The sequence below is a fragment of the Culex quinquefasciatus genome, chromosome 2 (genome assembly GCF_015732765.1).
Source record: "Culex quinquefasciatus strain JHB chromosome 2, VPISU_Cqui_1.0_pri_paternal, whole genome shotgun sequence".
Taxonomy (NCBI): Eukaryota; Metazoa; Arthropoda; class Insecta; order Diptera; family Culicidae; genus Culex; species Culex quinquefasciatus.
In genome coordinates, this window is record NC_051862.1 from 204,462,214 (window position 1) to 204,476,882 (window position 14,669).

General features: G+C 39.9%; 2 protein-coding genes and 1 pseudogene across 4 annotated transcripts; 1 reads left to right on the plus strand and 2 right to left on the minus strand.

Moving 5' to 3' along the window:
• Window positions 1–908: 908 nt before the first annotated feature.
• Window positions 909–5,800, minus strand: LOC6034380 (annotated as a pseudogene). Its single transcript, XR_005277524.1, has 2 exons — window positions 5,647–5,800; window positions 909–1,542 (listed from the first exon to the last, which is right to left on the minus strand). The product of XR_005277524.1 is annotated as an ejaculatory bulb-specific protein 3 (transcript).
• Window positions 5,801–9,286: 3,486 nt separating this feature from the next.
• On the minus strand, window positions 9,287–10,080 carry LOC6034379 (ejaculatory bulb-specific protein 3). Of its 2 annotated transcripts, none has more exons than XM_038253404.1 (2): window positions 9,982–10,080; window positions 9,287–9,900 (listed from the first exon to the last, which is right to left on the minus strand). In XM_038253404.1, the coding sequence occupies exon 2, from the start codon at window positions 9,891–9,893 to the stop codon at window positions 9,510–9,512; it is 384 nt and encodes a 127-aa protein (XP_038109332.1). In that variant the 5' UTR covers window positions 9,894–9,900; window positions 9,982–10,080; the 3' UTR covers window positions 9,287–9,509. The 2 variants fall into 2 exon arrangements, with proteins under 2 accessions (XP_038109332.1, XP_038109333.1); XM_038253405.1 differs by having other exon boundaries at window positions 9,963–10,079.
• Window positions 10,081–10,649: 569 nt separating this feature from the next.
• On the plus strand, window positions 10,650–11,753 carry LOC6034378 (ejaculatory bulb-specific protein 3). Its single transcript, XM_038253403.1, has 2 exons — window positions 10,650–11,153; window positions 11,225–11,753. The coding sequence occupies exon 2, from the start codon at window positions 11,233–11,235 to the stop codon at window positions 11,617–11,619; it is 387 nt and encodes a 128-aa protein (XP_038109331.1). The 5' UTR covers window positions 10,650–11,153; window positions 11,225–11,232; the 3' UTR covers window positions 11,620–11,753.
• Window positions 11,754–14,669: the final 2,916 nt, after the last annotated feature.

Below are 14,669 nucleotides of genomic sequence, written 5' to 3' on the forward strand. Positions count from 1 at the left end.
AAATCACGTAGGATAAATATTAGGATGTAAAAAAAATGGTTTTGCGTACATTCAGGGGCTTGTTCCGATCGTAGTACTGAGCCCAAATCTCTTGCATTTGAGACATTGAGTATTTAATCAGATTATAATTTTGCTCGTTTCAAAATAAATTAAAATCAATTAATTTGGATACTAAAAAGTCTACCTTATTTTTAACAGTTTTGTCCTATTTTGGGGATTGATTAAAAATTTATATAACGTCTTTTAAAATAAATCACGGATCACCAAAATGCTGTGCTGTGCTGTAATATTTATATTTTTAACAATATTAACCGTATTCCATGCATGATGCACTTTTAATGTAAGTTTCCGGTCCTCTCAAAAAATAGGTACAATTGCGGTAGAAAATTTTGTTTTAAAACTGTTTTCATGTCCAAAGTAAAGATTGAAATCGAAAAGTCAAATTTGAATCAGCCTTGTGAATATCAAAAAAAAATCTATTATGACAAGACAATTAATTCTGAATTCAAATTCGAAATTAAATTTGTGTTCCAACGGAAATTTAATGTAATACCCTTTTCACAGAATAAACTCCGAGTTCGTTCACTGTACTTATTATTTAATCTTTTCCCATTACTCTATCATATCAACACCGAATAGCTTGGGATTTCCCTTTTTTACATGAAAGCCTTGTCGGACAAAGCTGAACACCGCTCGGAACATCCATTGTAATGAAATCATACGATCAAGATGACCGTCTACAGCAGCTCAACACGAAGAATCAACGAGTACTAGAGAGTGTTAGTTCCAGTATCAGTTAGTCACTGGCATGAGCACCAACACGCGGAAAACTACTTAGACAAACACCCTTCCAGTGGAGCATGACGGGCGGCGAGTAGAATTAATTAAGTAATCGATACACAGAGCGGTTGAATTATATAAAAAAAACTTAAACGTTTTGCATTTATTAAACGCTTTCCGATTCACTTCCTAGAAAAGGCTGAACAAAACACAAAAAATAATAAAAACGAGAAAATCCCTCATCCTTGAGGCTTCTGCGAAACGCTGAACGTTGCAACATTAAAAAATCTGGAACTTTGGTCTGCTAGGGATGTCCGTTTTTGAAGCGTTACAGAGAGAGAGTGAGAGAGGTATTCCGGTCCGGGCGTCACGTCGCTTAAACCTTGATTCCGGCGGCACGGGCCTCGTTGCGGTACTGGTTGATGTACACGTTCTCCGGGTCGAACTTCTTCTGCAGAACCTGCCACTGCGCCGAACGGTTGTCGATCAGGTAGTTGATCACGCGGACGGCACCGTCCTTTTTGCTTCTCGGTACACTTGGCGCAGTTCGTTTGCAGGGCCTCCGGCAGGATTCGCTTCAGCTCGTTGGCATCGGGGGTGCAACGGCCCTGGTCCAGCAGGCACTTGTAGTAGTTGTTGAACAGCCGATCGGACTTGAGGATCTCGTCGATGTCGATGCCGTCGTACTTGGTGGTGTACTTGTTCTGGGCGGCGACGGCCACGACGAGCAGGGCAAAGGCGATGAAGCACTTCATGTTTTGGCTGGAGAAAAGAGAGAAAAAAGGATAATTTTGAGACTCCAGTTTTAATCAGATTGATATCAGATGATCGAAATTGATTAGCGCTGTTATCGTCTTCTGTCAACGGAATATATTTGAGTTTGTTTGCCGTTTTTCTGACTATTCTTCATGTAAACTAATGTCAAAAACATAAACAATGACTTTTAAACCCCGCCGTTTGACTGGCATGATTTTTAAAACCCGCCAAACAAATCGCAGCACACTGGGGGTTGCTGGGGAAAAAAGTCAGTGTCAAGTCAATAATTTTCTGTTTTCGTGGCGAAGCGGTGGTGTTTTTTAGGGGTCCGGTTTTGTAACGGAACCGAATGAGGCCGGAGAAAACTGGCCAAGGTATTTCCTGAATCCCGATCTCTGCTTCATTTGAATAATTTAACTTTACAAAAAAATATTTTGTGGTTCCAGATGATGGAAGGTGAAGTATTCCGATTCAGGCAGACGTGGAGTGCAATGAAACAAATTTTCGTCAAAATGTTTTAAGTGAAGCTGAAGCAGAAGATTAATTATGTGTTATTTGTCTTTTTGTATAATTTCTAAATTTACAAGTGAAATAAATATATGTTTTTACGGGGTGGGTCTTGTTGTTGGAGAAAGTGTATAAATTCGAAATTGTATCGAATTTGATTACTCATATTGTTTGTTTCTCGATCATGGAAAATGATTGAATATGAAATAAATAATGGTTACGGATGAAACATGAAAAAGAGAGAACACAGTTGTATTATTTTTTTATTTAGATTCTTTAAAGCTTTTTTTGTTTTTCTTCATCCATTTTTCTCTCAAATCAAGACAGTAAGCAAAATAGCGACTTCCTTTCCTCTAAAATCTTCCCCTTTCCTCTGCATTGCTATCGTTTAATCTGGGGCAAGAATAACGGGAAGCAAACAAGTCATAAGGAAAGATTTCATTTATGGCGTACAGTCTATCCTCGACATTTTTTAACAACCCAAGCCCCAGAATCCTTTTATGTTTTTTTTATGAAACGGGGTGCAGAAGAATTTCCGAGAATTTTACTGACACAAATAATTATATTTAGAACTTTTTAAATTTCACGTCATTTTAATCCAGAACAACTAAAAAACATGTCAGTACTCTCATGCGAATTGTTGGAACTAGGAATTCGGATTCCTAAAATAACTAGGCCAGTTTTCTCCGGCTTAATTTGGTCCTGTTATAAATAAGACCGAACCCCGACAAAACACCACCGTTTGAAGGAAAACAGAAAACTTTTGACAATGACTTTTCCGGTTTTCCCCCTGCAACCCCCAGTGTGCTGCGATTTGTTTGGCGGGTTTTGAAAATCATGCCAGTCAAACGGCGGGGTTTAAAAGTCAATGTTTATGTTTTTGACATCAGTTTACATGAAGAATTGCTGACTTTTTAAATTTAGTCAAGCAATAACAGTCAAATAAATTATAATTCGATCCAAATTCGATCATAATAACTACATGTAACTTCTCATACCAAAGCAAACGGGAGACTTCAATGTACGTTCTAGCGGGGAACCTTTACTGTTTCTTCAAAGGTTTACAATCACGTCAATCACATACATTTGCTCTCCTCTTGACGTTAAAATTTATTCATTCCAGTCACACTCAGCTGGTTGTCTCCATCATATGGTAGATTGATTCATTTCGAAGGGGTTAATTGGATTACGTTCAGGAATGAAGTAGTGCAGCATTTTGATGCGGTTCCTGGAATAGTGTACTAATTTTTCCACTGCGAAATCATAAATGCTGTTGTTTATTTGAAATTACAATCTTGACGAAAGAAGTGTTAATTTATAGTTAGAGCAAATATTTCCAATTAATAAATTAAAAAAAACTGTAGGTGAAAATTTAGTCCTTCATATTTAAGAGTTTATCATTAATTATTTTTTAAAGTTTTTTTACTACATATTTTTAAGTGTGTTGAACTAGAGCTTGAAAAGGGAACGGTCTATTTTAGAGATTGCCGCACCCAAAACTGGCAGCGCTAGTCCGAGAGAATGATGGTCTCGAGTCGAGAGAATAGTGGTACCATTCACGGACACAGAGAACACAGCTCGAGATGGGCGATAGAACTATTCTCTCGAGGTTCATTTGCAAAAAAAAGTTCATCCGTCAAACAAAAAACCAAAAGTGTCGACAACGGGAATCGAACCAGAGACCTTTGACAAACCAATCCAATGACTTAGCTGCCTCGGCCACCACAGCTTGGTGACCAAGGAGAAGTCAGAAGTCGATGTATGACACTTGTTGGAGATTTATTGATTCAACTAACGAATGAACTCATTTGTTATGATGGTGTGAGTTGGTACCATTATTCTATCGATTTTGGCACTGAGCCCTCAATAAATTTTGAGAGAACGATTATCTCGACTCTGAATTTTGGGTGCGGATATTTGACAGAGCTCGGAAGTCAGCTTTCATCATCATCGTTGAATGTTCACGCCGGTCATAATCGTCATTTGAATGCACACGAAGTTGACACCAAAGAACGCCGAGCACAACACTCAGACGGCCGGGCGACACAGCTGCTCATGCTTTCTCTTTCAATTAATTTCAAACGAACGAGTCAAGCGCGAACGAGAGAGGAGAGAGGTCGTGAGAGTCAAATGGCTTGGCGTTGCGCTCATCAAAAAATTTCGACAAACATTGGTTTGACAAAGGCAAACTAGAAAGTGACGAACTGAAAGATAAACCCGAAAGTTTGAAACCGATCAGTGTCATTATTGAAGAGGTCCAATCTTTAATGTCTCTTAGATAACTTTATAGCAAATTTTCTGAAACTTTTTAAAAAAAATCCGGAAAGGTCACTCATGGTCACTATTTAAAAAAATGAAAAACTGCAAATATTTCACTTACTAACATAAAGAATTAGGTAAAAAAAAATTAAAACGCAATTTAAAAAAATCATTTAACGGCCCCCTTTTAACAAAATTTCCTTACAAATCACGGCCCCTCAGTTGATCCATCGTACTATGTTATCTGGCTAATGAAATTTTTTTGTATTAAAAATAAAAAAAATGTGTAAAAATAATAGCAATGGGTTTTTATCATGTTTTCAAAGTTGTACATTTTGTTTGAATATGAGCAAATGTCCGTAATTTGATGTAAAAATTTCAAAAAGTGGCTCAATTAGTTGGAATTCACTCTACAATAAGATTTTTTCAAAGAGAGAAGGATTTTAGGATAATTAGATCAAGCAAATGGCACTTTGAAAATTACTTTCACTTTGCATGTTTTCAGCAGTTTGCATAATAAAATAAATAAACAATTTTAAATTCATTTTATCAATTTCAAATGCACTTTGAACTCACAAATATTTAAAAGGTGAAGCTGACTATGAAATAAAACAAACAAATCTTGGTAAACTACTCTAGAACATAAAAACAAATTAAAGTGGAGCTGCATCAACAGATTTTCAAAATAATAAAAAAAATGTTGGAGTGGAAATTCGAGAATAAAACAAGTTAACTGAAGCAGTTTCGAGCAAACTACTTCCTGAAATCGGTCCATCCCGTTAACTGCAGTTGTGTCACTCCTATTGACGCACGTCAAAGAGTGTTTCCCGCAAATTTTGTACGCACGTCGAAATACCTTCCAATTAGCGCCGCACTAAACGTGTATTTCTATTGTTTTCCCCCGCAGACTAAGTTTCACTTCCTTGCGTGTTCTAATTCTCCAAAATCATTGAATCATTGATACTTTCGCATGCGCTGCTTTCAACTCATTCATAACACCGCACCGAATGTCTAGTCATTGCGCGGTCATCGATCACTTTGCCGCGATAACTGGTTTAAGTCAACCGTTCAACGGCAAAAACTTGATAAACTTCTTGATCGGCGATCTTGATCGCAAATATTTCCATAATAACACGCTCGACTTGACTAGTAGACGGGTATACTAATTGATCCGCTCGTGCAAAAACAAAATCTTAGAACAGCACACAAACACACGGCTTAACCGGTCACTGTTAAGGTCAAATTGGTTTCTTCCGGCACGACGGAGTTCTAGGTTATGTCAATCCGATCGTGCTTGGCTAATCCCGTTACAAAGCTTGCACTAAACGGTGCTACTAAACTCACCTGGTTTTGGCTTGTTTGGGAGGGGTAAAACTTCTCTTATCGCAATTAGAACTTGCACTGTGTCCGATGTCGGAGAGACTCCCAGCTTTTATATGATACTGACACCCGATTCGGCGAGGTGTGAGTTCAAGCTCATCGCCGACGCCGCCTTAATCGATCGACGACGACTTAGTAGCAGTTCGTACCGCGACGTGACGTCAGAGGCTGTTGCATTCAGCGCGAGCGGGAGAGAGAGAGAGAGAGAGCGAGTCCGGTGGAGACGGTTGGTTGAGTGATGGTGTCGCGCAACTGGTGCAGTGTTGCAGAGCAGATGTCACGCTCGCGACGATCGCTTGGGCGATCGCGATCGATTAGAAGTGCAATCAGTTTCAGGCTCGCCGGTGGATGCGTCACCCTCTCTTGGTGTTGTTGTGGACGGTTTGTGTGTTTTTTTTTGCGCTCAGTAATTGAATCAGTCGGTTGTCACTTTCCGTTAAGATTGCTCAATTTTTCCACTTGATACAATGAGAGCCTGTTAGAGGACGGAGGAGACAGGATGTTGCTCGTGGGGTGTTCATGCATCGGTGAGCGCGACTCAATGCGGAAAAGTTATCATTTCGAAGAATTGTAACGAACCGGCTTTTTTAAGTTGGGGAAGACCATTGACGGAATGGAAAAAAATAGTTTGTAAACAGTGGCTATCGTTGCCGTTAGGCTGGATGAATAAAATATCTTAACTTTTTGATATGTTTACTGTTTGTTGAAGTTTTTTTTAAAGACAAACACACCGTTTACCTCAATTCAGACTGAAAAAGTGACATTACTCAAGAAAAGTATTTTAAAATAATCATTTTCAGAGGTAAAATTACTCATTTTTTCTGACACATGTAATATTAACATTATTTTTTTACTGTGTTAGCTATGCGTCGCTGGAACGCCGAAACATTTTTGCAATCTATTAAACACAATTTGAACCTTTTGTAAAAATTTACAAAACGCTTTTTGAATTTATCTACAATAAGATAAATTGACGAAATAAAAATTACAACGTCTTCGCGTAAAAAGAGATTTCTCTTTGAGATCTATTCCTGGAAAATTAAAAAAAAAACTCGAAGATTTCTTGGGACTTTTAAAAACAGAAATCGTCCATCAGAAAACAGAATAACAAATCTCGCAATCGAGAACGCCAAGGCAATGCTGTATAGCGAATAATTTGATTTTTTATTTTTTGTGAATTTTATGGTCCCTCAGAATAATATTGCCAATCCATCTTATATAAATTTGATGATTCTAAACTTCGTCAAATTGGTTTCTTGTGAAATTTAGCAAATTTAGCGTTAAACAATTGCGATTTTTTTTTTCAAATTGCACGTCCACGGAGAAAAATGAGTTCCGAAAATCGTGAACATGCGTTCATGAACACAGAAAAAAAGCAATTCCCGTAATCGTGAATAGAGGAGAAAATTGTGACGTCAGAAATGAACTCAAATCACCCAAAGTTTATTTTGTGAGTGACTTTAACATTTTGGCCTAGTTTGACAGCTACCTTGTCCCCAGTTTTCTGTGGGAGAGAAAAGGAGGCGAATACTTTATGAAAATCATACCTGTCAAAATTCCTAGCCTCAAAATTTTGTCGCGAGTTGCTTTTCTCCTCTATTAAGTTCACGAATGTGAGATCCACGAAGGAATTTATTCATGAGTATGGTGCATTTGCACCATAAACGTGAATATATAAAGGAGAAAAGCTCGAGACTTAACCTCAAAGGTAAACAACCGAATGAACTTTTGGACAGGTGTCAGTTCCGGCACTTAGCAATTAAAATAATAATTTTGTTCCGGATGTTCCGTTTCACATGGACACAAACACTCCTGGTCACGGGGCAAGGACACGGCCACGGGAATGGCCAGGAACAGACACCTACACGGCCAGAGACACGAAAACGGCACGAACACGGGCAGGAGTCCGGACAAGGACACGGCCTAGAGCACGGCCACGGGAACGACCAGGAACAGGCAATTACGTGGTCAGGTGCACGTACACGAACACGGCCAGAAGCACGGACAAGCACATGGGCACTAATACGAAAAAAAAAACTCGGATTATGACGTTTCGCGTAATCGGAAGCAAATTCAAATTCAAAAAAATGCTAAGTCCCGATTTGACACCTGTCAAACCACTCAAATGGCACTCACAAAATGAATACTGAGTTCTTTGAGTTCATTTGCTACGTCACGGTTTTCTTGCCTATTCCTTCGTGGTTCTCATAATCGTGAACTGACTTCACGGTTTCAAGAATTGATTTTTTTCTGTGAAATTGAGAACCACAAACCAAGTGTTCAAATTGCATGGTAGGTTTTTCAAAAAACTTAAAAAAATCAACTATTTGTATGGAGGGTGTTTTTTTGCCAGATCCTCCTCCCTTTCTCTGAAAAGACCACGTGGCTTATGCACGAGCCCTAAGCTTAATTAGTATCAGGGTAGCATTTTGATGACTTTTCTTAATGATAAAAAGCAAAGGGGTACACTGCAAAAAATCTGATGGTAAAATCTCATGCAAGTACATGCTCATCACCTTCGTCAAAATAAACACTTAATAACGTCATGTTTCGAAATCCGGACACTTAGTAACATATCATTTTTGTTATAGCTGGCAAAAAATCATGTAATAAGTTGGAAATGTAGAAACATAATCAGGATGTAGTATAATTAGTCAGTTTCAAGAAAATGCATGCAAAATATGTCTTTTCTAACAATTTTTCATCAGAATTTTAAAAATTAAAATGACTTGTTGTGTTTCGAATCCCGGACACTGATAAAAGCTGATTCGAAATCCGGACACTTGATTTTACTTATGAATCGCACAAATTTGGACTGAAATGTTAGTGAATGGCATTCTTTAGGTCTCAAATAAGCTGTTAACATCAAAACAATCGATATTTTATATAAAAATTTGCTAGAATTTAAGGAAATCGAAACCATAAATTTCTACTTTGCCTTCCCGACTGTGATAGAAATATTGTCTAAATCTTCCATGCGAACTATCGTTGGATAAGTTTTTTATCAGACCTTGCCGATGAGCCAGAAATATTGAAGGTTTACGAACCCTATCAAAAGAAATGAGTAATAAAGTTGAATTGTTAAACATGTTTAGGGGGAATGTTGCTATTTTTACTGAATGTATTGAATTTTTGATTGTGAGGAAGGCACCAACAACCTAATGGTGGATTAAGTAAAGTTTTGAGTGTTTTTTCGATGAAAAATACGTTTTTTCGGGATTCTGAGTACGCCATTAAATCGGGCGTCTAATTTTACATAAAAGTTCTTTTGACACCACATTTGTATCTCATCATCAGGCTGCAAATTATAAAAAACACCTCTTTTTTCGCATGTTCCAAAATTAAAGGGGGCGTACCACCCCTCCGTCACGAGATATCAAAAAATGGACCTCGGATTCGTGATCAGGGACAAAAGTTTTCCCTAAGGACATAGTTTAACGCAAATCGAAGAGGGGTCGGGGCAACTTTTCCCGATTTCGTGTGAGTTGGTAGAGAATTACCCAAGGATAAACGCATATTTACATCTAAGGTTTCGCCCTATAGAAAATAAACTACGGTATTATTCTCAGTTTAAGAATACAGGCTTAGAAAAGCAAAACACTAGTTAAGTTTCAAAAACAAAACTTATTCGTTTTGTATTTATTTATCACGTCATAGGAAAGTCTTTAAAGAAAACAAGATTAAAAAAGGAAATCATGGAGCTTCCTCAAATCACTGAACTCTGCAACAACATGTAAGTTATCACCAATAAAAAAAAACTGGATCATTGTGCCCGATGGAGTGTCCATCGAAGAGGTAATTTGGGCGAAAGTCACTCTCGGGTCGCCTTAGACCTTGACTCCGGCGGCACGGGCCTCGGTGCGGTACTGGGTGATGTAGATGTTCTCCGGGTCGTACTTCTTCTGCAGAACCTGCCACTGCGCAGACCGGTTGTCGATCAGGTAGTTGATGACCTTGACGGCACCGTCCTTCTGCTTCTTGCTACACTTGGCACAGTTGGTCTGCAGGGCTTCCGGCAGGATTCGCTTCAGCTCGTTGGCGTCCGGGGTGCAACGGCCACCGGGTTGCTCCAGCAGGCACTTGTAGTAGTTGTTGAACAGCCGATCGGACTTGAGGATCTCATCCAGATCGATGCCGTCGTACTTGGTGGTGTACTTGTTCTGGGCGGCCACGGCCACGATCAGCAGGGCAAGTGCGATTAAATATTTCATGTTTTAGCTGGAATGAAGTTAAATTTAAGCTATTACACGGTTTACAAATTAAAGAATTAAACAAATTACCACCAAAAATCAAACTCACCTGTTCTTGTTAGGGAGTGGTGTTGCCGCAAGTAAGGCAGTTAAACTTCTCTTATCGAATTAGAACTTGTACTGTGCCTGTTGGTGGTGAGCTTCCCGGCTTTTATATGATACTGACTGCTTCAAACAGGTGGTTCATGCAACCGCGAGATGTGAGCTTAAGCACGACCACCGTCGACGCCTCGATAAGTCGTGAGAAGGACTAACCATGACGACTCAAATTTGGTGTTCTTACGCGTAGTGACGTCAGCGAATTTCGAGTGCAGGGATAGAATTGTGGGGTCGTCCGTAAAGCACGAGGTTTTGGTTTAGGACAGGTCTGAATTCCTCTCCAGATCATTTCGTTTGTTTTAGTATAGATTTTAGGATCGCTAAATTCCTTCACCTCCTCGAAGAGTCTACGTGGTTTATCGATGACCTCAATATGGCAATAGTTGTTCTTCCTAGTTTTTTTGTATGCGAAAGCGAGAAACGGTGAAACTAAGTTAACTGGAATCGTTTCTTTAGTTCAATGAATCAACGAATTAGATGTTAACTTATTGAAAAGAGTTAGTTTAAATCAAATGCTCTATAAGATCTATGTTTGATGTTTGATGAGCAATGAATACTGAAGATTTTTTACTACATATTTTAGCAAATTTCAGTCATAAAAAATGAGAAAGAATTATTTTTCGTTGCCTTACCGATCTTCAAGAACGTCTCCCAAACAATCAGAACCCTACTCACTGCTCGTTCTTCAGCACAATCCTACCAAAGCAGCCAGTACAGCACCCAAAAAAACCGATTTCGGGTACCTCCGCAACACCGCTAACGCCAGCGCAACAATCATCGCGTCTACCGTGGACTTGGTCAACCCTTCGACTGACCCGAAGAATTGCACCACACTGGAGAAGAACTCCTAGCGAAGAAGCCTGCATCATATGTGTGCACCACCGTCTAATGATTGGCTTTGACCTGGTCTGTGCGCCGCACGCATCGATAATGGCCGCAGCTGGCGCGTGCTCGCGAGTTGCGCCAAGGGTTGACCTCTTTGGTGAATCCTTGGTCCGAAGACTTGGAACGGTGCACTGGGTTGTTGTTTTTAGTATATAAAGTGTTGGTCTGAGTTGGGATTGGAGTACAGTTCAATTGAAAGATTGCACCAGTTTGAAGTGTGGAAGACTTTAGCGAGTGGTGAGTTCGTCGCTTGGGAGCGTTGAAGTCTTTTTATGGATATTAAGGGTTGTTTCGTTTTATTTTGATAGAATTCAAGATGAAGTGCGTTATTGTTGCTGTGTTGGCTCTGATCGCTCTGGTTTCGGCTCAGGAAGCAGAACAGTACACTACCAAGTACGACAACATCGACCTGGATGAGATCCTGAAGTCCGACCGGCTGTTCAACAACTACTACAAGTGCCTGATGGACGAGGGTCCGTGCACCCCGGACGGTAATGAGCTGAAGCGCATCCTGCCGGAAGCTCTGCAGACCAACTGTGCCAAGTGCAGCGAGGCTCAGCGGGCCGGCGCGATCAAGGTGATCAACCACGTGATCGACAACCGTCCCGAGCAGTGGAAGGCCCTGCAGGCCAAGTACGACCCGGAGAACATCTACGTCGAAAAGTACCGCACCGAGGCGGCCGAAGCCGGAATAGCGCTGTGAGGAAGAGTCGCTCTTATAGCTAGTGCATCCAAAGGATTTGTGATGAGTAATTGTGTGTAATGATTGCGCTTTGTTTAGTTTGCAAAATTTTCGGCAAGTGCCTGTGATTCCTGGATCTCAAAATTTGTTTGGTAATGCGATCAATAAAAAACTAACCTAATCCACCTATGTGGTTGATGCCTTCCTCACTTGTTACCAACAATGGGTAATATGAGTGGTTTGGACACATATTTCAGCTATTTTTTTAGGTCCAGAAAAATAAGTACACAGATATAACTTAAGTGGTCATAACTCGAGACAGGGTTGCCAGATCTTCGATGTTGCGGACTCGTTGGAAAGGTCTCTTGATTACCTAACCAACGATGGGTCGGATGATAGATCCGGACATCGTTTACATGCATTTAAGTGAGATCCGGCTTCAAAAAAGTACATAAATATCACTTAAGTGGTCATAACTCGAGACAGGGTTGCCAGATCTTCAATTATGTGGACTCGTTGGAAAGTTCTTTCGATTACCTAGCCAACGATGGGTAAGATGATGGATCTGGACATAGTTTACATAGATTTAAGTGAGATCCGGCTTCAAAAAAGGACATAAATATCACTTAAGTGGTCATAACTCGAGACAGGGTTGCCAGATCTTCAATTATGTGGACCCGTTGGAAAAGTCTCTCGATTACCTAACCAATGATGGGTAAGATGATGGATCCGGACATCGTTTACATACATTTAAGTAAGATCCGGCTTCAAAAAAGTACATACATATCACTTAAGTGGTCATAACTCGAGACAGGGTGGCCAGATCTTCGATGTTGCGGACTCGTTGGAAAGGTCTCTTGATTACCTAACCAACGATGGGTCGGATGATAGATCCGGACATCGTTTACATGCATTTAAGTGAGATCCGGCTTCAAAAAAGTACATAAATATCACTTAAGTGGTCATAACTCGAGACAGGGTTGCCAGATCTTCAATTATGTGGACTCGTTCGAAAGGTCTCTCGATTATCTTACCAACGATGGGTCGGATGTTGGATCCGGACATCGTTTACATGCATATAATTGAGATCCGGATATATGTGAAAACACATTTTTATACATAACTTTTGAACTACTTATCGAAACTTCAAACAATTCAATAGCGATGTATGGGACCCTAAACCAAGTCGAATGCAACTGGTTTGATCAAAATCGGTTCAGCCAGTGCTGAGAAAACTTGGCAAGATTGTTGAACACATACATACATACACACACACACATACACACACACACACACACACACACACACACACACACACACACACACACACACACACACACACACACACACACACACACACACACACACACACACACACACACACACACACACACACACACACACACACACACACACACACACACACACAGACATTTGTTCAGTTTTCGATTCTGAGTCGATATGTATATATGAAGGTGGGTCTTCGAGCTTTTAATAAAAAGTTCATTTTTAGAGCAGGATTATAGCCTTACCTCAGTGAGGAAGGTCAAATTGGATAATCGTTGAAAACTGACCTAAGCGTTTTGGCAAGTCTTTTCCTGGAACAAGTTCAGTGGATTAACTCATCAGTTTTTGTCTCATTCAGAATTGGGATAATCCCAATGCTTGTACAGTGTCAAGAAATACAATCCTGATATCCCAAATAAGCACGAAAAAATCAACCCTGACCCATTGGCTTGCACATTTGAAAAGAAAATGCTGATGAGTTATGTGACAAGTTGCATTCGACAACTCCCAAAAAAGCTGCTCAGCTAAATCTGCTCATTAATTATCTTAAGGTGTGGGTGAATTTCACGCTATCATCTCCAACCCATAAACAAAAACAAAATGCTAATGCATGTTTGGTTACGTGAGCCCGACGACCTGCCCGTGCTCGAAAACTCATTGAAATTCAAGTTCAATGTCGAGCCATCCGGTGATCTGGAACACCGACCAGGTCTGGGCCAGCAAGCAACTCATCATTAGCTGGTACGACGATGAAGTTGTTGCCGTTGTTTTTTGTTCGTCCAATCGACCAACCGACGTAAATGGTTCAGGGATTAATTGCCTGCAATGATAGAGCGGGAATTGAGGTGGGAGTCACACGTGTAGTACGGTGTTGATTATAGAGCTAAACGACTCTGGGTTAGGGGAAGGAAGGAAGGATCAGCTTCGTGATGTGAAATGGGATTTTTGCTGCCGGTCGTGGTCTTGGTTGAGCTGGAAGTTGAACGCTTGGTAAACAACTCTGTTGATATCTACGATGACCCTGTGGGTTTGGGATGCTTCAAAGTATGTGTATATTTAATTGAATTAATATGTTTTTGTGTGGTGTGATGTGAAAATAAACGGTAATGAACAGATAGCGCAACTTAACATGCAGTGATAAAAAACAGAGATCTTGATTTGAATTGACCTCACGTTTGATACTCTCTCAACACAGCAGCCTTTGTCTAAGTTTCTGATGCTTGCGACTTGATGGAATACTTATTCTTTACGAAAGAAAGTTTTACAGCTGTTCTGCAATGCCAATATCGTCGCTTGTGTGCTATCATAGGACAAGTCTGCTGTAAAAAGATAGGACGTGTCACAAGATAGCACACTAGCGACGATATATCAATTTCAAATTAAGAGTAGATAGGTTCAATTTTAATCAATAAAAATAAAATTTAATTAAAAAGCAAGATTTTTAGTTGATTGATTAAAATACCTTGAAAGTTACACTATTTGATATTGATGACTAAAAATAAACTAACTTAATCCACCTATGTGGTTGAAGCCTTCCTCACAACAATGGCTGTACACAAGTTTCATCTATTTTTTTAGATCCGGCTTCCAAAAAGTACATCGATATCACTTAAGTGGCCGTATCTCGAGACAGGGTTGCCAGATCTTCAATGTTTTGAGCTTGTTGGAAAGGTCTTCATGTATACATATTGACTCAGAATCGAAAACTGAACAAATGTCTGTGTGTATGTGTGTGTGTATGTATGTATGTGACCAACAAACTAGCTCATGGTTCTCGGCACTGG

Coding starts and splice junctions, on each gene's coding strand:
- LOC6034379 (XM_038253404.1), bottom strand. CDS start 9,893: ATGAAATATTTAATCGCACTTGCCCTGCTGATCGTGGCCGTGGCCGCC.
- LOC6034378 (XM_038253403.1), top strand. CDS start 11,233: ATGAAGTGCGTTATTGTTGCTGTGTTGGCTCTGATCGCTCTGGTTTCG.